Source organism: Haemaphysalis longicornis, unplaced genomic scaffold (genome assembly GCF_048455015.1).
Source record: "Haemaphysalis longicornis isolate Haplotype H1 unplaced genomic scaffold, Haemaphysalis longicornis Haplotype H1 scaffold_2, whole genome shotgun sequence".
NCBI classification, from domain to species: Eukaryota; Metazoa; Arthropoda; class Arachnida; order Ixodida; family Ixodidae; genus Haemaphysalis; species Haemaphysalis longicornis.
Genome location: NW_027526295.1, coordinates 71,603,029 through 71,626,505, shown reverse-complemented (window position 1 = coordinate 71,626,505; position 23,477 = coordinate 71,603,029). Strand labels below are relative to the sequence as shown.

Below are 23,477 nucleotides of genomic sequence, written 5' to 3'. Positions count from 1 at the left end.
TGTCTGAGGAAGAAAGTCCTGTTTCACTGCCAAGGATTTTCGCATTAAAGTCATGCCAAAAAATTTATGCAGCAGTGGCACTGGTTTTCACACATCTGTTGTTTCCTAGATTAACATACAACTGCTGCTGCTACAGTTAGTGTGTTTGTATTCACGACATTTCAGTGCATTAGCATAGGCCCTGAGCTTTGCTACTGGCTGGCCACTTGTGGGCTGCCTGCTGCCGCATTTCCATGGTGTGTATGGCGATGATGCTGTAAAGTTGATAGGTGGCCATGCAGTCCTTCAACTTTGCTGATTTTTGTCTGTGCCCATAAAAACTTGTTAGATGAAGATATGTTGATGAATTGAACATTATAGTCATGTCAAATAACAACTTAGCCTCAGTAGATGCTTGAGTATAAAAACAAAACTCTTCAGGAATATGGTTTCGCACATGTCCCCCCCAAGAGTGTTGGTACCAACAGCAGGTGACCGCCACCCATTGTCAAATGCCAATACACTTATTCTGACGTGTCACAATCTACTGCTAGACAAGATTGTGTTGCACTAACCGTTGCGTATAATGAGATTGCATGTGGGAAAAATGATGAAACATTATCAACCTTGGCCAAGAATCTTACCTCACCAAAAGATCTTGTATGCAGCCAACTAGTGCCAGCAGCCCTAGCAGTGACTCTGGTCCCAGCAGCCCAAGCAGCAGTTTTGTCTCACCAGAGTCTTTGCTAAGCAGTGGAGGGTAAGCAGTGTGCAACTCGGGCAAATTAAATACATGCAATCAGGTTTACCATTTACGGGGAATTTGAATAACGAGTTCACTTTACTTTCAGGAGTGGTACTTCATCTCCTAACCATGAGAGGCAACATTTCGGGGTTGAAAATGTACCACTCGAGAATCCACGTGACTTTTTGGAGTTTCGGATGCTAGATCTTCAACCCTACGAACAAGTGCTTCAGCGGAAGACAGCCATAAGTGGCAACCTGCGCCGCTTCATTGTGAACAAGCTTTTTCAAGTATGCTGGAAGATTACCTGGTATGTTATGCGGCTTCATTGTAACCCTTGTAGATACACAACTTGCGGTCTGGTAGCTGAACAAAAGGAGTTTTTTTTTGTCATTTTGCTAATTTTTGCCATGTGTTCTTTGGGTCTTTTTGAACTTGTGCAACACTGGCAAACACATTGTTAACAAAACATATGGTGCTAAAATTATCCTTTCCTTCCACGCCGTTTTTGCTTTTGAAAGATGGGTGCTGTAAACTAAAAGTAAGTTCACAAATAGGCTGTCACAATTTCTTTTCTTAATGAAGCTCATAGGTAAAATTGACGTGCCCCTGAGCGAAGCCATACAGAGGAAAGGTAATTGTCTGTTGTGAGCGTTACGTCACCTGTGGTGATTTGCTTTAGCTTTTGACCCATTCTAAGGCCTTAGAATGAAGTGACTAGTATATAAAGCAGATTGCATGAATGAGAGCTCTCCTTTCTAGTTTGTTCTTACTTTGAATTGTTGCTGCGGCAATTCCTTTCCAATAAGTATAATATAAATATATAAATAGAGGATTCGGGACATTTTGATCCATGAAACAGCAGGATCTGGCTCATTTTCAATACGAACTGTGATCTGCGTACATGTTTACACCCCTTTCTTTCCTAGGGGAAAGGTGCCGAGTTTTCTTCGTCACTGCAGCTTTGTCCGACTTAGTTTTGGTTTCTGGACCTGGCTCATTAAAAAAAAAACGCCTCAGTTGTACTTATAGTAATCCAAATGGGCAAGGCATCATTCCCTTAATCCCAACGTGTTGGTTTTGTCTCTGCTCTAAATGGGTGCTTTTCTCCACAAGCTTTCCCAGCAGTATGGAAAAAAAAGATAAACCTTAATCTGCACTCCCCCCTCCCCCAAATTACAAACAAAAGAAGATGTCAAGCTACTTCCTTACGTCTTCCTTGGCATTCTAGATGGCTGGCTTTCCTTTCCGTATTCATTCAGTGAGCCCCTGATTCTCAATCACGCTAGGCTACGTATATATAGACTTCTATATCGTCATAGAGAAAGCGATGAAACATGTTGACAAGACATGCCTTCGTCAGGACAATTTTCTTGTCGAAATGCTGGTACTGGGCTGAGGCCACTATCTTGTCCAAAGTAGGCAGATACGCAGACAATGTTTTTTAGTAAGTTGGCAATGGCTGTGTGAATTGTTTGTTTTCTGGGCCCTGCGCATCTTGTTTTGATCTTGTGTTGCAGGTACCCAACACATGAACTTTACCAGACTGCTGCTCAGCAGCTTGTCAGTCGCTACCCGCACCTTATCGATCGTCTTGATGGTCGGAATGGTCTGGTGAGCACTCCATCTTAAAATCTTTCAGCCAATTTATCCGGTTTCACAGTTCTGGTTTAAAATTACTCTTTATTGCAGCATTGCAGTCTGCTGAGGATAAAGAGCACTTTTATAGAACATTATTGTAGTTTTGGTGGCGGTAAAAAAATCTGGCACCTTGGTTTAATATCACGGCATGATCAAATTTGACCCGACCACGTGATATTTCTTTCATTATCAGGAATTTTGTATTCTGAAGGACGATTTGCTCTAATGTTATACTGCTTACAAAACCAAGCAATTCTCCAGTTCTTTCATTGAAGTACTAGTCTCCGGAAATCGTTACCTGAGAACATAACTGTCCTAAGTACTACAGTTCTCGTACGAAGCTTTTATAACTTCATACTAATTTGATTGTTCTATGTGCATGTGCATGCATGCATGTGTGTGTTCACATACTTAACTTCTAGACAGTATTTACCCTAATGTTAAGTATTTTTGCAGTGAATCCTAACTCCCTTGCAGGTTTTCCTTGCATCTTTGTCTTTGGTAATTTTGTGCTAGTATTTCACTACAGTGGCCTGCAAGAACTGTAAACTTTTTGTTAAAGGAGTACTGACACGAAATTTTCGTGTTGAATTTTTTTTTATGCTATGGGTGCCCATTAGCCCACTAATCAAAGAATGGCACATTAGACAGTCGATCGCAGTGTAAACAGTCATTTACGGCGTTGTTTATTCGTGTCAGTTTCGGTTTCAACAAAACGAACGCCGAGCGGCTGCCATGACCGGAGGTAGCACCTGACGTCACCATTCTTGTCGCGTCGCTGCTACCGGTCTGGACGCGCCATGCAAGCAAGTGCATGCACTCAACGAGACCGGCCCAGGTCTTCACCATCCCCGCGCACTCGGGCAGCATGATAGTCCCAAAACCATGACGTGTACACACTAGCAGCGCGTGCCAACTGCAGCCATCATGTCGGCTACGTCACGGGAGCCCCGACGTCGGTAGTTTGGGGCAAGTAGCAGATGACGTCGTGCTGGCCCGCTCTGGGCTTTCTCGTGTGGGCAGAGATTAAAATTGATTTAAAATATGTTATACTGAACTGCTACTGTTGAAACTTGATATCTCCTGATAAAAAGGAAGCATTTTACGTAGCTATCTCAGCTTTGAAATTTCATGTCACTACTCCTTTAAAGATTAGCCTGTCTGTGTCTTCTTTCTAGTGTGTCATTTTTTCACCAGTACTATCATGCTATAAGCATCCCATCTGTTTTCCGAAATTTACCGTATTTGTTGTATGGGTTTTAGTGAACTTTCAAGAGGTGGTGCGACATTTTTGTACACAAAATGTCTAAAGGCAACATGAGCATGCTTAGGTGGTGCAGAGGGTGTGCATGTGTGTGATCTTCCAAGTTGTCTGAGGAGTGGCAGTGAAAGGGTTAAAACTGTTTTCTTTCATTTCTTAACAGGACTCGTGGGTGCGATGCCTTCGAAACAAGTTTAAGAATGCGCGAAAAAAAATTGAAAATTGCTCAGCAGCAATGCTGGCCCGGAAGCAAAAGTACTACCATAAGACACAGAAGGAAACTGGCTCCGACACCGAACCACCGAACAAGAAGCTCTGTCGTCTAGTTGTAAGTTCTATTGCATGCCTCGTTAATTTGCTCTCTAGCTTGTTGGTGTTTGTCATTGTATGTCGAAAATCAAGACATTACGAGAACAAAAAGGGAAGCCTATAGGCGCCATAAACAGTATTTTAGCCATTGTACTTGACCTACAAAATTCTACTCTCGTGAACAGTTTTTACTAAAACTCAAAAATTACTTGAGTGTTTGTTTTGTGGCCGCTAGCCATTTATGGTGCTCTTGAGCATATTATTGAGGCTACTCCCAAAGTCTTTTTAAATTCTACAGGTTCCTTAGAAAGCTTGCAAGCAGTACTGCACTACTGTCCTCTCACTTTGATGAAAGACCTGGGAAAGAATTTCAGCAGGCTTATGTGAATGGTCACGACGTTGTATTTGAGTGGCTGCCAAGTCACCACGGAAAATGCCCGTGGGTCGGGGATTTGGTGCATGTTAAGAAACACTCAAGGGAGTTTGTGAAACTTCTGCTTGTGATAAATATGCTTATCAAATAAACATGCTTTTCAGCGTTTATCCAGTTTCAAATATAAATATTGTTATGTGGCAGCAGGATGGTGACACAAACAATTAATGAAAGATGTAACGATCTATGTACGGAATGTACAAGGTGGCCATGGGTCAGACCAGGCCAAGTAGCATGCCCCACCAAGCTTTGTCATTATCGCAGATGCCAGTTCACGATGCTATGCACAACTGCCATTTTCCTCATCATCTGATGGCATAACTATAAATCTAGAATTGAATAAATATACTTAGTTTGTCCGGTTGCTAAAAGCAGTATTTAATTTATAAAGCCTAAAAGAGAAAAAAATTTGTGAAATCTGTGCTGGCTGCAGCAACTACACCAGTGACGAACTACACAAACTCTTCTTGGGATGTGATTGGATGATGGCCAAGATTTGAAGGTTCATGCATATGCTCTAGCATTTGTGCCAGTGTTATCTTCCTTTAGGAAAAACATTAGTGGTGTTGGCAACAAGTATATGTGTTGGAGTGTAGTTCTTGTGTTTATACCCTTTAAAAATTTTTTTTGTAGAGTTGTCTACATTGTCTTGTTCAGTGCAACGTGTGCAGGGATTTCAATGTTGTCTTTGGTCGCTCATAGGTAGTATTTTAGAATCGCTATGCCCCGCTACAGTCGAATCCAGCAATAATGAAATCGCTGGTGAAAGCCAAAAAATTCACCTTTGGGAGAATTTAGTTACTGCAAAAATGAAAAAAAAACAGGAAAGTCAGCCACAAACCAAAAATTTATTATCGAAAACTGGTTATATTACTTTGCGAGCCTTACCTTCCTGCAACTTCACAGCTCAGCTCTCACGCCACCAGAAGTGGTTCGTTGCTGGTCGTTGTGTGCGCCTAAGAACGACGGGATCATATCAAATGCATCCAAACTATTTTGCGGGCTCTGCTTTTCCGCACGTTTCTCTCCCTTGTTCTCGGCACCGAGTATGTGCGAGCATGCAGGGAAAAGTCCAGCTTCTTCTGCTGTTGAACTTTGACAGACAGTGGCACCTCCTTGTTCCAATGCTTTCCACAAAGCTATGTGAGCATCGCTTTGTTGACTTCCACAGAGGCCACGCCATCAGTGTTTTTGTTTTGCGCATGTGCACCATTGAAGAATGGCGTCCATGCTTCTCAAAATGGTGGAGCAAGCTGCAGGGTGGTTCAGAGCTCGTTGACGCTATCCTCCCTTCCTCCACTTGGACCACTGAATTGGCAATGATGGCTGCCTTATCTTGCGGCGATAAAAACTTCCACTTTCAGGCTGGCGGAGGCATCTTACTGAGAGCAAATGTGCCAATCGCGACACACACAACAAACGCATCCGCGCTGTTCAGCAGTAGCGGGCTAGCGTAGCCCTGGCCTGAGCCAAAGCCGTGCAATGGTTCCTAGCCATGCCGCAAGTTGTCTTGTCGCTGGCATCATGTCACGAGCCATCATGTCACCATCATGGAGGCAAGTCATTGCCCCCTGGTGGTGATGTCGCAAGGCTGTCTCTTTGGCCCATTGCACGGTTCATTTTGTGAACAAATATGGTGGTGGCCGTGCAGGCATGCTGAGGCAAAAGTTTACGCACATTGGGTCCGAAAACAGCACACTTAAGCACTTTTTGGACACTGTTAGCCTCAAATGGGTAGGTAAAATGCCAACTGGACTTGCAGCGAATTTCGCTAACGTGGGATCGCTTTCCAAAAACATTTCGTCGCCACCATGGACGTTCGCCGGGGATGTAGAAATATTTTGTTGCCGCGGGAATTTCGTGCTCGTGGAATTTCGTCATTGCGGGGTTTGAATATTCCCATGTGGTTGGCTGCAGAAATGGGCTAGACAAACCTCATAGCACTGCTTTTACAGAGCAAGTATTGTTCCATGCATTGCCAAAGAACAAGCTGAGGCATACACAGTGGCATAATGCCCTCTCTGCCATTGGTCATGCAATCAGTGCATTTTTCAAGCTTCAATGTGGCTTTACCTTGCAGAACTCAAGTCACCTTGTCGTGTATGGTGAGACAGAGGAAGCTATGATGCGGCACAGCGAATGGCTTGAGGAGAATGTTGGCACCACAGAGGACGAAGCAAAGCGTCAGCGTCTCCTTGCAACAGCGAACAGGAGGCACAAGCAGCTGCAAACGATGACCCTGCAGGAGGCGCTAACTACGTTTCCTTTTTTGTGTGTAGAGTCCACGGTACGTCAATTACATTTGGGGTAATGCATGTTGTGTAATGCATAATGAATTAAATTTCTATTATTATTTCTTTTCAGCTTCTGATGGAGTTTGAAGTTGTCTTTCAGAGGCAAATCGCCGATAAAATGGAAGCAGGCTTCGCTTCTCTGTCTGATATTGTTCTGAAGTATGGCACTGAACGAGAGGTTGCCTTGTTCATTGAGGCAGCAGAAGGTAAGCTTGGCGCATTTTTCTGTGCTTTATATTCGCTTATGTCATTGAAAACTTTGTCTTTCAGGTGATAGGCAATAAAATTTCATTGGTATATTTTTGAGGTAGCTGTTAAAAGGTCGTAAGCATTGTGAGATTACTTGTGTAGATTATACTCTGGAGTTCCTAGGCTAAGCTTCTACCATATTAGGTGTGTTTATGTGGATTTATTTAGTAGGAAAACCAATTCAAAAATGTTTTCTCCTTTCTGCATCTGCCTTGCTGATTTTCTGTGGCATTTCTGATGACATGTACTCTTTTTAATTGGCTTTACTGCGCACCTCACCGATTTGCCAACCACAGTGCTGGCAAAATCAGTTGGCCAGTTGCCGACGGGTCATCACAATTCGATTGTACAGTGAAAACTGAGCCCCGTCAGGATTTGTGCCTGGAATGGCATGCCTGTATTTTCTTAGTTTGTAGAGACTGTGTTCAGCTCAGTAAAGTTGATAAAATTAAAATAACTTCCCAGTAGCGCATATGCAATACGCATGTTGGCTTACCATGCTTCACTGCAGCTGTAGCTGCTTATGCCTGTATGACAGGTACACCTGTACAAAATCTGACTAGTTACAGGCAGGAAAAAAATGGGTGGGGTTAATCTATATCTGATTCTCAAATGGGTGTGCGTAGGCCCCAAGGGCCTTTCAGGGGTCCGCAAAGCCTTCCCCAAGCTCTTTCTTCCCCCCAATCATTGCTGTGGCTTTGCTGCATAAGACTATTTTTCTCCATGTAGCGCATCTTTTAAAGTTGGCTTTTTGCACAACATGCCAGCGGTGCAAAAAGCCAGACACACAAGAGGCAGAATATAGGTGTTTGGGCAACTGTTAGTTGCAAGAGCAAATCTTTTGGCAATTAGAGATGCATCAGCATAGAAGTCAGCTTCAAAAGGCAGACATTAAATTGCGTGGGTGACCTCAGCTGCATTTGCGAACTCCTCTACATTACGAATTGGATCTATATAGTTCATCGTGGAGCCTTCCATTGTTTTGCAAGCTTGAGAAAGCTCCACAGTACATTCATAGTTGAGAACCACTGATCTAGGTACTAACGAGATAAAATAAACTGAATATTTTATCATGAGGCGTAAAACCTAGGTATGAGAAGCCCTTTGCAGGGTGAAGTAGCAGACCAGCTTCAGCACGACCACACATGTGTGATTGCTTTTGCTGCCTGAAGGAATGCATTCGCTGGTGATCAGATATTTGTGCCTACTAGAGGGATGCTTACTGCACAAGCATTGTTCAAGAAATGCTCAGATAGGCACCTCGGAGTGCTAAAGGTGAACAAGTCAACAGGAATGTGCAACATTGGATAGGCCTTGGCATGTACATGTGTTATCTCTGAGGGGTTGTGCATGTGCCCATAGCTTAGTCAATATGGAGCACTAGGCATGTGGTATCGCTCTGTGTGGGTTTGAATTCAGGCTGGGGTTCTTTTTGGGTAGTACAAACAGGCTGGGTCATGCTGTCTGTACTAAGACACCTGAGCTCCCATTGAATCTTCTAAAACGTGCTCTTCTTGCTGGCATGGGTACAACTGATGGCTTGATTCCTTCCATTCTGTTGTTGATAGACACTCACATATTTCCACTTGCCTGCCGACTTGCTTGCTTGCTTGCTTAGAAGGTTCGTTGTGGCTTTTTAAGCACATGCTTTTCAGGAGCAGTAAAACTGCTATCTTTGTATTCCAAAGTATTACAAGCAAGCATTGCAATGGGTGAATGCTTGTTTTATATTCTATTATAGATCAGCGATATGGAGTTCAGTTTTGAAAGAGGAATTTATGGTGCCATGTTTTTTAAAAATATGACAAGAGACTTTTTTTTTTATTGTACATATCCTGGCACAATTGCAAGTGTAACATTTTGATGGTGTTTAGCCTTATTATAAAACTGCCTTTCAAAATATTTGCAGAGGATGGCATTCGTGCCTTGCTGGGATTCATCGTCGACAGGTGTGGAGATTCTTTTGACGCCATTTTGACCGAGGTAAGTTTTACGTAACAGTTGAGCCTAGGCGTAAAGAAGTAAGTGCAGCATAGAGATATCGGAAGTTAAAAGGATGCTGTTAGCTAAATTTAGCATAACTGATAGACTGATTTGCCTTGCTGCGACGAATGTGATGGGCAGTTGACAACGGTTATTCCAAATGGGTAAAGCATGGCCATTAACCAGGCTGAACAAAAAGGCAATTATCCATTTCATACAGGTGTAGCACAAACAACAATAACAGAAGCAGATTCTGGGCTTCAGCTGCAGATTGCTCACTGGTCACTCAATAATGGCTCAAAATAACAGTCGTTTGCTAGGAAAGGGATGTCGTTGCTGAAGAGGTATCATGATTTCTCATCTAGATAAATAAGAATTGCCATCCTGGGTGTGTTCAGATAAGGACAGTCAAAGTGGTGCCATGACCATTTTTTGTTTGAGATGAAACTTTAATATTCTGTAGAACACTGCATCCCCACCATGGAACTGGCATTAGTTTAGTAAGTAATGCCACAGTTGATTTATTAAAAAATTATTTCGAGCACGATCCGGCCGGGCTACTTTCCACAAAGCTTGGTGTGGCAACTTTAGGCACCTGTAACACCAAGCGGAAATTTTTCCAAAGGCTCTTAATTTTTTTTACCAAATATTTCCAAACTTTTCGGCTGCATTCAGAAAAATTGAACTTGTCATGTTTATATTGTTTGAGAAAATATTTCTCAAACTTAGTAGCGAGAGCAATGTCGTTCAGAAGTGCACTTCTAAAAACTCTTTTTACCTGTAGGAAACGCTAAGCTGTCTGGTTTTTTAGACTTGTTTACCAGGGGCTGCTGAACACTTCATAGCTTGCTCATTGCTCTAGAAGAAAACATGTTCAAAATAAAAGTCTGTAAAGTGCGACGAAAAATGAAAATTTGGAAAAAAGGGCCAACTTTCGACGTCGAAAAAAAAAAACACTGGTCCTCAATTTTCGCAATATTTGCCGAAAATGGTACTATGTAACTGAGTATTCTAGAAAGCTAAATATGCATTGCATTATTTTTGTTCTAACGTGTAAAAATGAGGTCACATTACACCTTTTTTTTTAATGTACAATCAACAATTCAGTAGCACTCTGCAGTAAAAAAAATACAAATAATTATGGCTGTATTTAAACACTTTAGGAAAATAAAATGACATATATAAAGAAAACTAATCAGAATAGTCATATTTGCCCGTTGTTAAATTTGTTAGTTGTGGGAGGCATTAAAATAATTGAGTTTTTTCCAGCTTGTGTCTTTTGCAGTGTAAAATTGCTATTTCAAGAATATTTTTTTATCCCCTTGCCTTAGCTGTCTCATAAACCCATACTTTACGTTTATGACGCTGCTTAATCACACATAATTTGTAATTTATCCCATTTACAAGCCAGTAACTACGCTGAAGTTACTGAGAATACTTGACGTGCGAAAGTCGTGGCCGAGGGGGTATCTCCATTTCACCTGGTACATGCGAAGTTCTAATGGCAAAAAGTTTGTCTTTTCAACTGTCTGACTTGAAGGCTCCCAAGGATAAGATATCGATGTGCTTCTCATAAATTTTCTTATGAGTTGTCCGAAAGACAAACTTTTATCGCACTACAAAATCTGTCTACCTGTACTTTGCACACTTCAATGTTAAGGGGAAGTTGCAGCTGTCTACTTCCAAAGACCTTCAAAGTATCGACAAACACTGGTCTGAACCTTCAAGTGTGATGTACGGAAATTCTTCGCGAATAATGGTCAAGGATACTATTGACAGCAGAAGCAAAGATGTGTGTTCACCTGTGTCGCGATGAAGCGAAAGACTGCGACAAATCTCTGTGGGAGCTCAGTCCTGATTCGGCCCATGCATGCTTGGGGTTGGTAGAAATCAAGCGAGTTCTTTAAATAGCATTCACCGATTTTCGCTTTAATAACACACGCATAAATGATAATTGGCGTTGACCTGCAAGCGAAGTCACACAAAGTGCGAAAGAGTCCGTGGACACATCCTTAAAAATTAAAGAACTTCGTCGTGCCACATCTTGACAATAGCCAATTCGCCACATTTGGGAAGAACAAACTAAAAGAAAAAAATGTTCTGCCGGTAGTCGGCATCACACATACTCACGGAAATAGCGAAATAAAACGAAAGAACTTGAATGTACACTGTACACCCAAATGTACACCCAACTCCGATTTCGAGTATCAGCGACGGTTCTGAACCGTGCTTGTCAACACTTTGAAGGTCCTTGGAAGTAGAAAGCTGTACCTTGCCGCTAACATTGAAGTGTGCAAAGCACAGGTACACAGATTTTGTAGTGTTAGTTTATCTTTCTAGGAACTAAAAACAATGGTTTTCAGAAAACAATTTAATTTAGTATTCCAGGAAGCCTTCAAGTCAGACAGTTGAAAAGACGAACTTTTTGCTATTAGAACTTCGCATGTACCAGGTGAAATGGAGATACCCCCTCGGCCACGACTTTCGCACGTCAAGTATTCTCAGTAACATCAGCGTAGTTACTGGCTTGTAAATGGGATAAATTACAAATTATGTGTGATTAAGCAGCGTCACAAACGTAAAGTATGGGTTTATGAGACAGCTAAGGCAAGGGGATAAAAAAATATTATTGAAACAGCAATTTTACACTGCAAAAGACACAAGCTGGAAAAAACTCAATTATTTTAATGCCTCCCGCAACTAACAAATTTAACAATGGGCAAATATGACTATTCTGGTTAGTTTCCTTTATATATGTCATTTTATTTTCCTAAAATGTTTAAATACAGCCATAATTATTTGTATTTTTTTTACTGCAGAGTGCTACTGAATTGTTGATTGGACATTAAAAAAAAAGGTGTAATGTGACCTCATTTTTACACGTTAGAACAAAAATAATGCAATGCATATTTAGCTTTCTAGAATACTCAGTTACTTAGTACCATTTTCAGTAAATATTGCGAAAATTGAGGACCAGTGTTTTTTTTTTAAAACGACGTCGAAAGTTGGCCCTTTTGTCCAAATTTTCATTTTCGTTGCACTTTACAGACTTTTATTTTGAACATGTTTTCTTCTAGAGCAATGAGCAAGCTATGAAGTATTCAGCAGCCCCTGGTAAGCAAGTCTAAAAAACCAGACAGCTTAGCATTTCCTACACGTAAAAAGAGTTTTTACAAGTGCACTTCTGAACGACATTGCTCTCGCTACTAAGTTTGAGAAATATTTTCTCAAACAACATAAACATGACAAGTTCAATTTTTCTGAATGCAGCCGAAAAGTTTGGAAATATTTGGTAAAAAAATTAAGAGGCTTTGGAAAAATTTTCGCTTGGTGTTACAGGTGCCTAAAGTTGCCACACCAAGCTTTGTGGAAAGTAGCCCGGCCAGATCGTGCTCGAAATAATTTTTTAATAAATCAACTGTGGCGTTACTTACTAAACTAATGCCAGTTCCATGGTGGGGATGCAATGTTCTACAGAATATTAAAGTTTCATCTCAAACAAAAAATGGTCATGGCACCACTTTGACTGTCCTTATCTGAACACACCCTCCTGCATCTCGAGAGATACCAAGGCTAGTCATACTCATCGTCATCAGCCACTGCTCATCAAAAGCCACTGACCCATTAAAACTGTGGTCGTGATTCTGATTCTCATAAAACTAACGAGTGAAACAAACACTACCTGTCACTATCTCTTTTAAAGCATAGCGATCTTGCTCCTCCAGTTCCTCTCCTAGGGGCAAGTCGTCTCTCAGTGAATAACAGGTTGCATTGGTACAGTCGACACGTTGGGAGAATACCGTACAATAGAAACTTTTGTGCTTAGAAACTGGATTTAACAAATTCTGTGGTTACATTTCAAGCTGAGATGGCTACTGAGACTGGTCGTAAATGCGACTACTCGGTCACAAATTAAGGATCGCTGTGCGGCTATGGAAGGCATTGTGGGGGGGCCATTGTGCAGCGGCCACTTCAACATTCACGGAGTCTGAAAAGGACAATGTGTTTTTCTTCAACAAAGTGTCAATACTGATGATCATGGGTTCCTTTAAAAAAATCGTAATTGTCCAGAGCAGCAAAGGACGTGGGAGTTTGGGGAAGCACGACTGGTTTAGCTGAAAGTGACGAAACCTCTTGGTACATGGTAACGTTGAATTCAGTTGGTCCTTTACCGCCATACATCACAGCTACCTGACTCACTTCCTGTTTATTCAACATGCGCCGAAATCTCGTACACACGGGCGTTTTTGCTTTTCGCCTTCTGATGGAGGCGAAAAGCAAAAACGCCCGTGTGTACGAGATTTCGGCGCACGATAAAGATCCCCAGGTGGTCAAAATTAATCCGGAGCCCTCCACTACGGCGCACCTCATCACTTCCTGTTTATTCTAATGCAAACAGGGGCTGCATCATGAAACTGCTGAGAAGAAAATGAAGAAAGGAAATGCATTGTTTGATTAAGGATTCTTAGCAAAAAGCATCCCTCGGCAGCACATCAACACTAAAATGGCTATGGGAAGGTGTGTTTCATTTGAAACCAACTTACTGTCCTCTTTCCATTCTGAAATGTTCTAGGTCCCTATCAGGAAAACTGTTTCAGTCTAAAGTATTTCAATTGAAAACCTTTCATTTCCTGCCTGTCCTTCTATACGTACGGCAAAATCTCGCGTAGTGCATCAGTCTGCCAGGGTGCCATATCCTAATGTCAATGCACACTATGAAAGCAGCTTGCACTTAATGTGTCACATTGTGTGCTTTTTTGCTTTTTCTTGCATAGTTTGTTGTCACTGCAGTAATTAATAGGAGACTCAGTCCTACATATCACAGAAATGGCTCATTTCACATTGAAAATACTCACAGTAATACACTTTTTGCGCGGCACGGAGGAACAATCGGTTGCGGTGATGAGGCATAAGGGTAACTTGTTGTTCTTAAAGAGTCACTGGAGGCAACCAGCAAGCTGGTTTCAAACGGAAGTCGAACCTCCCCATGGCCATTTCAGCATTGATTTAGTGCCAAGATGCTTGAAGTGCTGAGAAATTGCTGTTCAAATGCTCATCAAACGTGACGCAAACAGTGACTGCAGTCACTGTTTGCATAAGGATAAACCGGAAGCAAGTGAAGCAACGGTGGTTTATAGCAGTATAGAAGCAACTGAATACAACATTACCCTGTACCAGTTTTAGTCAAATCGCTCATGCTTTCCCAAACTCCCCTGTCATTTGCAGTTAGAGGCCACTAAGCAAAATGCTTCTCCATTGGACCCGTGGTCAGTATTTGCGCTTCGTTGAAAAAAAACACTAGCCTTTTGAGGCCCCGCAAGTGTTGGCGTCGAACGAATCCTCTCTTGGAAAGCGGTACTGCCACACCAAGTAGGGACGAGTAGCACCATCCAGGGGCAGCCAAGAAAGAAGTTGTGCGCGTCAGGTGATTTAAGCCGTTCCGGTGAAACTGCGTGTTTTTTCTAGTTTTAGCCTTATTTTTTAAAAACGCCAGGTGTATTAGGAGTATAATAGTGTCCTCCGTGAGCTAATCTATCAACCTAGAGAGACTTGCATTTTAACTTCACTGTCATTTAAAGTTGTAGATAGATAGATAGATTGTGGTGTTTAACGCGCCGACGCAACGTAGGCGATGAGGCGCGCCGTAGTGGAGGGCTCCGGAATAATTTTGACCACCTGGGGATCTTTAACGTGCGCCGAAATCTCGAACACACGGGCGTTTTTGCTTTTCGCCTCCATCAGAAAAGCAGCCGCCGCGGCCGGGAATCGAACCCGCGACCTCGTGCCATTTAAAGTTGTGCTCGAGTGTATTGTGCGGTAGTAATGTCTTTTTTATTGCTGCAAAAGCCAAGACGGTTAATGTATTGGCACATGGTTTTATGAAGACTTTGCATTCCTAATTTAAGTACTGAAATTCGCAGGGAACGTTGGCTAACAATTTTATTACTATATCGAATTATTAAAGTTCATTTAACCATATGTCTGTTTTGAATTTTATGGTTTTTTTTTTGCTTTTGTAGGGAGACGTTCCTTTGACCCCCTGCCTTCATTCCGACAACGGGGAAGTCAGCCTCCACATCGATGGCCAGCGGGTCTTCACTGCATCGTCGTTACTGGCAGGACTGTGCAGTCTCTTCGCATCGTTCTGGGTCTTCAACATTCATTATCCCAAGAAGGCACACAGAGTTATGACGTTTGTTGAACATGCCTTTTTGGATCTCGCCAGCACCAAACCACGTGTGAAGGCTTTGGAACTGATTAACTTTTACCGCGTCAATATTACTCATTAATATTTTAGTTTCAATCCTGAGTTGTCAAAAAGAATTGCGTATTATGTTTCGGACTTTTTTTTTATTGTTGCTGTAAACCACTGCAACCTTTTTTTTTTAACTTTATGTACTGTGTACTGAGTGCAAAAGAATTGCGTATTATGTTTCTGACTTTTTTTTTATTGTTGCTGTAAACCACTGCAACCCTTTTTTTTTTCACTTGTGTACTGTGTACTGAGTGCAAAAGAATTGCGTATTATGTTTCTGACTTTTTTTTTATTGTTGCTGTAAATCACTGCAACCTTTTTTTTTCACTTTGTGTGCTGTGTACTGATGTGCAAAAAAATTGCGTATTATGTTTCTGACTTTTTTTTTATTGTTGCTGTAAACCACTGCAACCTTTTTTTTTTCACTTTGTGTACTGTGTACTGATGTGCAAAAGAATTGCGTATTACGTTTCTGACTTTTTTTTTATTGTTGCTGTAAATCACTGCAACCTACCTTTTTTTTTCACTCTGTGTACTGTGTACTGATGTGCAAAAGTTCGTTTGAAATAAACCTGAAACCGAGAAAAACCGTGTGAAATCAATACTCCCGCAGGGGGATCTAGAAATTCTTCCTTGTGGCCTTAAAAAAAACCCTTTCGGGAGCCTATAAAACCACCCACTTTCAAAAAACTCCTTTCAAAAGAAATATATGCTTCCTTTGAACCCCCTAAAAACTCCCCTCGCGAGGCCTACAAAACTCCCCAAGCTTTCGTAAAACTCCATTCAAAAGAAATAAATGCTTCCCTTGAACCGCCTAAAAACGCCCCTAAAATAACATAAGTACTTCCCAAGGGAGCAAAAATAGACTCCTATTCAACCTCCTAAAAAATCCATAAACATCACTTGAAAACGCCCTCGAGGAAGTAAAAAATACTCCATTTTGATCTCCTTAAATTTCCCCAAACATTTTTAAACACTCCCTAAATACCTCCTTTCTATCACGTAAAAACGCCCTGTTTTTAGGAGGTAAAAAAAACCTCCCTGTTCCATGGAGTAAAAAAAACTCCCACAAGGAGGATCACTAGAGGACAAGCCAAAAAGAACCTCTAGGGAGTATATGGGAGGAAAAAAAGTTTAGAGTGTTAATTTGTGTTGACTGCGGGGGCCTAATTTTTTGCCAAAGATTCCTCGTGGCTGCATGTTATAACCTGGCAAGCACTTGTTGTCAATGAACCTCAAGTGTGTTCCAGTGATAGTCGGTGATATATATAATGATGATACTAAAAAAATTAGGAGCGAAGAGTAAATATACGGCCTCTGTCCGACTAGCGCGGTAAATGCTTAAATCTAGAAATGCTGAAACAGGCCAACGATTCATTATCACAAACGTTTGGTGATTGTTACCTAAAGTAACGTAACTACAACGTAACTGCCTTGCCCGACTGGTCTGTTAATTATAACTAGGTGGCCGTAATAATGCAGCAGAATGCGCAACGCACAAGCGAAAATCAAGCCTTACTACAGCCAATAATGCTGAGCAGGCACTAGTATGCCGCAGTGTTTTCAGAATAAATGCATGTGAAGCAGTAAGACGCCACTCATCGAAGTGCAGCTAGCAATCGCGGAGGCGCGCGTGTCGGTCTGTGTACGGGGATGAGTAACGGGGCTGGGGTGGGCGACAACGAACAAAGGAAATGCGGAAGCAGAGTCTGCTTGTTGGTTTACGCGTGTACCGGCAAGATATGTCTCGCATATACGTTGACAGCGCATGAACGCTATTTTTTCGCGCAGTGCACGTACGTGCTTTTCGCTGGTAGATTGTTTACAAAACGCCCATTATTCTTCGGCATAAATGGTTTTGTGTATAATAAGAAACAGTTAAGGCAGTACCTAATATTAACATAAGGTATAAAATCCTCCTATGCTGGTTGCCTAATTCAAAGATATTTTGATGGAACCCACTAGTCGACGTCACAGTCACTGCTTTGGGGTTCTCTGCCGTGTAAAGCAAATTTAAGCTCCAAGATAATTGAACCAACACTCTAAGAACTCGAGGAGTGCTGGGTACTCTGTCTAGGAGTAAAAACTTTTGTCCCATATTTCACTCCCTTTGGAAGCATTGGGCGACTCTTCCGAGGAGTAGCGGGTGGCGGCCGAACGAGAGGCGAAACACTCCCCGTGGGATTTACTTGCTGCTTTCGAAGCGGAGTACTTGAACCCTGTGTGGGAATTGCAACGCCATCTCCAAGGCAGCGTTCCGTCACTCCCTTTAGGCGTAAATAAGCTCTATTGGCGGCGTTCCCGGATACTGCAGACGGGTACTACTACTCTCTCTTGGAAAGCATCTCGTTACGCCTCAAGAGCGTTCTGCTATTCCCCGCGAGGCACCGTGCTTTCGCTCCGCCTGCTACTAGACCCCCTCCCCCCTTCCCCACGATGGTACTATAGGCAGTTACAAGCAAACAAAACAGTACAAGCTATTTTGAAACATGGAAAAGAAGAAAAAACAAGCTCAGGCTTTATTTTTCAAAATACCACAACAATCGGTTCATTCTGCAATTTAACACAAAATGCAATTTATTGGGAATTAAAATATCACGGCATAAAAACGGTTCCTACTCCACATGCACACAGGAGACGTAGCGCCTATTTAGGATACATCCAAGAAAAATTCACAAATAAAAATGCAGCAAAGCAATTGAAAACACTGAAATACAAACATCAAATTATGACGATAAAAATGACATCAACGAAAAACAGCGCGAAGAACGGGACAAGGAAGGACAAACGGACGAAGCGCTGTGCACGTACGTGCTTTTCGCTGGTAGATTGTTTACAAAACGCCCATTATTCTTCGGCATATTCTATCTTCCTTGTCCCGTTCTTCGCGCTGTTTTTCGCTCATCAAAAAATGTACCAACCAGCCCAAATTTCCACCTTGTTGATGACATCAACATCCACAAATAAAAAGGTACTGGCATTAGCACGAAAAGCGTCAGTAGAAATACAGCAGTGGGAGAATAGTTAACAGTATTAACATAAAACAAAATGGCCTTAGTACATCAGTGAGTGCTTCACATCGACTGGAAAAGCCAGCTGTTATTTAGCACACATAAAAAATATTTACATTTAATTTTGCGAAAGAAAAATCTGGGACTAAAACAATTCAGCGTGGATTACTATTAACGCATTACAAGGTGCAATCAAGAAAAAGATACAAAGCCATTGACACGGCAACTTTGCAACAGATATATTTTGGTGGTACAATAAGAAACCGCAGGAAATATTCCCACTGGGTTTTTTAGGCGGGTGGTTCTCAAATGAGGATGCGCTAGTAAGATTTAAAAAGGCATAACTTGGTATTAAAAACAAACACGTTCGAGCTGACTGCTTCATAATGTTGGTGGCGGCCTTCAGAACAGTACCGACCAGGGCACCGTGCTTGAGCCAAAGTAACGTCTACAGAAGCAAGAAGGTGCGCTTCGCCTTTGAAGCGTATTACACAATGAACGGTCAAAACACAGACAGCAGCAATGGGAACCCATCCCCGATGTCCAAGGGTGTGAGGAGAAGTGTCTTGAATGTGACGGCCACTGCTGCTGACGCCTCGGAGATCTCTCCCTCTCTCTCAAAAAAAAAAAAAATCTTCGGGCAAGTACCGTCTTCCCGTGCATTATAAACTTTTTTGCCTCCCATATACTCCCTAGAGGTTCTTTTTCGCTTGTCCTCTAGTGATCCTCCTTGTAGGAGTTTTTTTACTACATGGAACAGGGAGGTTTTGTTTACCTCCTCAAAACAGGGCGTTTTTAGGTGATAGAAAGGAGGTATTTAGGGAGTGTTAAGAAATGTCCAGGAGAATTTAAGGAGTTGAAAATGGAGTATTCTTTACTTTTAAAGGGCGTTTTTAAGTGATGTTTATGAAATTTTTAGGCGGTTGAATAGGAGCCTATTATGGCTCTCTTGGGAAGTACTTATGGTATTTTAGGGGCGTTTTTAGGAGGTTCAAGGGAAGCATTTACTTCTTTTGCATGGTGTTTTGCCAAAGCTTGGGGAGTTTTGTAGGCCTCCCGAAAGGAGTTTTTCGAGGCCACAAGGGAGAATTTCTAGTTCCCTGCGGGAGTACTGATTTCACACGGTTTTTGTCGATTTCAGGTTTATTTCAAACGAACTTTCGCAGACAAGTTTACATGGTACATGGTGTACACAAGGAGGTTCCGAAATAAAAACTTAGGGCGACCTTGTATAAGAAAGCACAAATGGTACATTGCTAAATAACACGCCAGTTAGGAATGGAAGACAGCAATACGATGCTAGTTGAATAAACCGTAGAAACAATATTACTAGAAGAACTGGAAATACGCGAAAAATAAAGATAGGCACAAACACAACCGCATGGTAAGTGAAATCATTATATAATACTAGCGGATCGAGAACGCGTCGGTACTTATAAGAACTTATCAGTACACATCAGTACTCAGTACACAAAGTGAAAAAAATGGTTCCAGTGGTTTACAATAACAAAAAAAGTTTTCAGTTGGTGGTGAAATGAGCGAGAGCAGTGTGCTAGTTGAACAAATTGTAGAAACAATATTAATGCAAGAACTGGAAATACACGAAAAACAGATCAGCACAAACACAACCGCATGGTAAGTGAAATCATTATATAATACTAGAGGATCTAGAACGCGTCAGTACTTACCAGAACTTATCAGTACAGATCAGTACTCAGTACACAAAGTGAAGAAAAAAATGGTTGCAGTGGTTTACAACAACAAATCGATTTTTCAATTGGTGGTGAAATGAGCGAGAGCTGTGCAGAGATTTGATACTGAAAGGTAACGAGCACTTTGCAGGTGGTAAAGGCACAAGAGATAAATGATGCAGGAGACAGACAGCAGTGAGATGGCTATGGATAAATGAGTAATATAAAGAACAAAAAACATGCTGCACAAAATACCAGTGCGTTTTGATAAACACACAAATGCGCCAAGAAAAGTGACCGAGTCTGACGGGTTAATTGCAATGATATAGAACAGAATGGGTGCTATCGCGACAGCTTCTTTAGAGTGAGAACAAAAAGCCATGAAATTCATGTTTTTCGGATAATTTTTAGTTGCTTCATTTTGCACCTGTTGCCAACATTATTTAGATAATTGTTTCAACTTACATTAGTTTGTTAAAATTATTGCTTCACTAAAAGATAGCTGTATTATCAGCATACAGAACGGCCCATCAAATAGCCTCTTCTCAGTAAAAAAAAAAAGAAAAAGTCAGAAACATAATACGGAATTCTTTTTGACTACTATCCAATGATTACAGGATTGAAAACAAATAAAATATTAGTGAGCGATATTCATGCGATAAAAGTTAATTATTCCTAATTCCTTCACACGTGGTTTGGTGCTGGCAAGGTCCTAAATGGCATGTTCCACAAACGTTAGAGCTCTGTGTGCCTTCTTGGGATATTGAATGTTCAAAACCCAGAACGATGCAAAGAGACTACACAGTCCTCCCAGTAAAGATGATGCAGTCAAGACACGCTGGCCATCGATGTGGAGGCCAACTTCCGCGTTCATGGAATGCAGGCAGGGAGTCAAAGGAACATCTGTCTGAAAAAGCAAAAAAGAAAAAAAAAATGCCCCACACGTAAAATTCTTACTCCTTTTAATACTCATTCTTACCGACCAGAGCGGTAAGAACGAGTCAGAGCCTTGAACGAAAACAACACAAAGACTTATATTTGGACAGGCAAAACACGGTACAAGCACGAGGACAGGAACGCAAGAGGTAACTTAGAATGAATACATATGCCAGCAACAGTTCAAATACAAAACATACAATCAGGAGCGTTGACAAATAGATATTACAAAGTAGAGCAGTTAACTAAAAAGAACACGAACAGTTCGATACATATGAGAGACAGAGTCCCACAATATTCAACTACCAGGCCAGACGATGCACCACTGTCGGAGGCGATTCGGCTACCTGTGAACGACGCCCAAACGTAGCTAACTTGCTTCGGCGCTAGTCTCTTTTTTTTATAACTGCGCACTTCGCGGAGATAAAGGGCACAACCCGCAACGCGCCCGCCGCCGACGAGCGCACCACTTGCCTTTCTTCCTTCTAGAATCATCGACACGCCTTAGCACTGGCAAAGCTACGCTCGCCCCCTCGACAGAACTGAGCTTCGGTGAAAGCTGAGCAGCGGAGTTTTTATTTTGGTATTTTCTTGCCGGCGAGTGGTCGCGTTACCACTGCTTCGTTCGACAAATTCCAGCGTTTTCTAGGGGCAAATAGAACTGAACTGAATGAATCGGACGACTTAACAAGAATTAGGCCCTGTACAATAAAAAATGAAAAAAATATACGGTACTTTTAGACGTCGTACGCTCGAGTTTGTGGCAACGTACCCGTGTGCGGCTCTGTCCTGAAGTTCGGAGAAATGCAGGCGGGTTGCGTTCCTTTTCTCGCCTTGCATTACGCTTTCTTTTAAATATGAGCGGCCTCTTTCCTGACCTCTCTACGTTCCTTCTTGCTTCCGTCTGACTGCGCTGATTTTCGCCAGCATGAAGTAACCGTCACGTTGCTTTGAAACGACGCCGCGCGCGACAAGCGATTTTATCTCGAATGCCCTGTTACAAACCGGCCTACAAAGAATGCGAATGCATACTCCAAAAGCCACAAACAAGTACAATAAAACGAGTGTACGGTTTTTTCTTTGCCCGTGCGTGTACGTGCTGTGTGCGGCACGGGTACACTCTAAACTTTTTTTCCACCCATATACTCCCTAGAGGTTCTTTTTCGCTGTCCTCTAGTGATCCTCCTTGTAGGAGTTTTTTTACTACATGGAACAGGGAGGTTTTGTTTACCTCCTCAAAACAGGGTGTTTTTAGGTGATAGAAAGGAGGTAGTTAGGGAGTGTTAAGAAATGTTAGGGAGAATTTAAGGAGATCAAAATGGAGTATTCTTTACTTCCTCAAGGCGTTTTTAAGTGATGTTTATGGACTTTTTAGGCGGTTGAATAGGAGATTATTATGGCTCCCTTGGGAAGTACTTATGTTATTTTAGGGGCGTTTTGAGGAGGTTCAAGGGAAGCATTTACTTCTTTTGCATGGAGTTTTACGTTTTGTAGGCCTCGCGAGGGGAGTTTTTAGGAGGTTCAAGGGAAGCATATATTTCTTTTGAATGGAGTTTTGCAAAGCTGGGGCGGTTTCGTAGGCCTTCCGAAAGGAGTTTTTTCAAGGCCACAAGGGAGAGTTTCTAGTTCCCTGCGGGAGTACTGATTTCACACGGTTTTGCTCGGTTTCAGGTTTATTTCAAACGAACTTTCGCATACAAGTTTACATGGTACATGGTGTACACAAGGAGGCTCCGAAATAAAAACTTAGGGCGACCTCCTATAAGAAAGAAAAAATGGTAAATTGCTAAAAACACGCCAGTTAGGAATGGAAGACAGCAATAGAATGCTAGTTGAACAAACCGTAGAATTAATATTACTACAAGAACTGGAAATACGCGAAAAACAAAGATAGGCGCAAACACAACCACATGGTAAGTGAAATCATTATATAATAATAACGGATCAAGAACGCGTCAGTCCTTATCATAACTTATCAGAACGCATCAGCACTCAGTACACAAAGTGAAAAAAATGGTTGCAGTGGTTTACAACAAAAAAATTTCAGTTGGTGGTGAAATGAGCGATCTGTGTGCTAGTTGAACAAACTGTAGAAACAATATTACTACAAGAACTGGAAATACGCGAAAACCATATAGGCACAAACACAACGGCATGGTAAGTGACATCATTATATAATACTAGAGGATTGAGAACGCGTGAGTACTTATCAGTACGCATCAGTACTCAGTACACAAAGTTAAAAAAATGATTGCAGTGGTTTACAACAACAAAATTTTTTTCAATTGGTGGTGAAATGTGCGAGAGCTGTGTAACGATTTGATATTGAAAGGTAACGAGTATTTTGTAGATGGTAAAGGCACAAGAGATAAATGATGTAGGAGACAGACAGCAATGAGATGGCTATGGATAAATGAGTAATATAAAGAACGAGAAATATGCTGCGGAAAATACCAGTGCGTTTTGATAAAGACACAAATGCGCCAAGAAAAGTGACCCAGTCTGAGGGGTTAATTGCAAGGATATAGAACAGAATGGGTGGTATCGCGACAGCTTCTTCAGAGTGAGAAGAAAAAGCCATGTAATTCGTGTTTTTCCGATAATTTTGAGTTGATTCATTTGGCACCAGTTGCAAACATTATTTAGATAATTGTTTCAAGTTATATTAGTTGGTTAATATTATTGCTTC

At 41.6% G+C, this 23,477-nt stretch overlaps 2 protein-coding genes across 2 annotated transcripts; both read left to right on the top strand.

Annotated features, from left to right (window-relative positions):
• The first annotated feature begins 527 nt into the window (after positions 1-527).
• LOC144168056 (uncharacterized) lies at positions 528-6,739 on the top strand. Its single transcript, XM_077697142.1, has 5 exons — positions 528-1,034; positions 2,245-2,338; positions 3,790-3,954; positions 6,449-6,639; positions 6,733-6,739. Exons 1-5 carry the CDS (start codon positions 922-924, stop codon positions 6,737-6,739), a joined length of 570 nt encoding a protein of 189 aa, XP_077553268.1. The 5' UTR covers positions 528-921.
• LOC144167184 (uncharacterized) lies at positions 6,694-15,658 on the top strand. Its single transcript, XM_077696533.1, has 3 exons — positions 6,694-6,868; positions 8,821-8,894; positions 14,915-15,658. The coding sequence occupies exons 1-3, from the start codon at positions 6,739-6,741 to the stop codon at positions 15,182-15,184; spliced, it is 474 nt and encodes a 157-aa protein (XP_077552659.1). The 5' UTR covers positions 6,694-6,738; the 3' UTR covers positions 15,185-15,658.
• Positions 15,659-23,477: the final 7,819 nt, after the last annotated feature.

What these genes read in the sequence shown, in the direction of transcription:
- LOC144168056 (XM_077697142.1), top strand. Translation starts at nt 922, where the DNA reads ATGCTAGATCTTCAACCCTACGAACAAGTGCTTCAGCGGAAGACAGCC. An exon ending in GTATGCTGGAAGATTACCTG is followed by an intron (nt 1,035 to 2,244) that starts GTATGTTATGCG and finishes CTTGTGTTGCAG; the next exon opens with GTACCCAACACATGAACTTT. An exon ending in AGAAGCTCTGTCGTCTAGTT is followed by an intron (nt 3,955 to 6,448) that starts GTAAGTTCTATT and finishes TTTACCTTGCAG; the next exon opens with AACTCAAGTCACCTTGTCGT.
- LOC144167184 (XM_077696533.1), top strand. Translation starts at nt 6,739, where the DNA reads ATGGAGTTTGAAGTTGTCTTTCAGAGGCAAATCGCCGATAAAATGGAA. An exon ending in GTTCATTGAGGCAGCAGAAG is followed by an intron (nt 6,869 to 8,820) that starts GTAAGCTTGGCG and finishes AAATATTTGCAG; the next exon opens with AGGATGGCATTCGTGCCTTG. An exon ending in TTGACGCCATTTTGACCGAG is followed by an intron (nt 8,895 to 14,914) that starts GTAAGTTTTACG and finishes TTGCTTTTGTAG; the next exon opens with GGAGACGTTCCTTTGACCCC.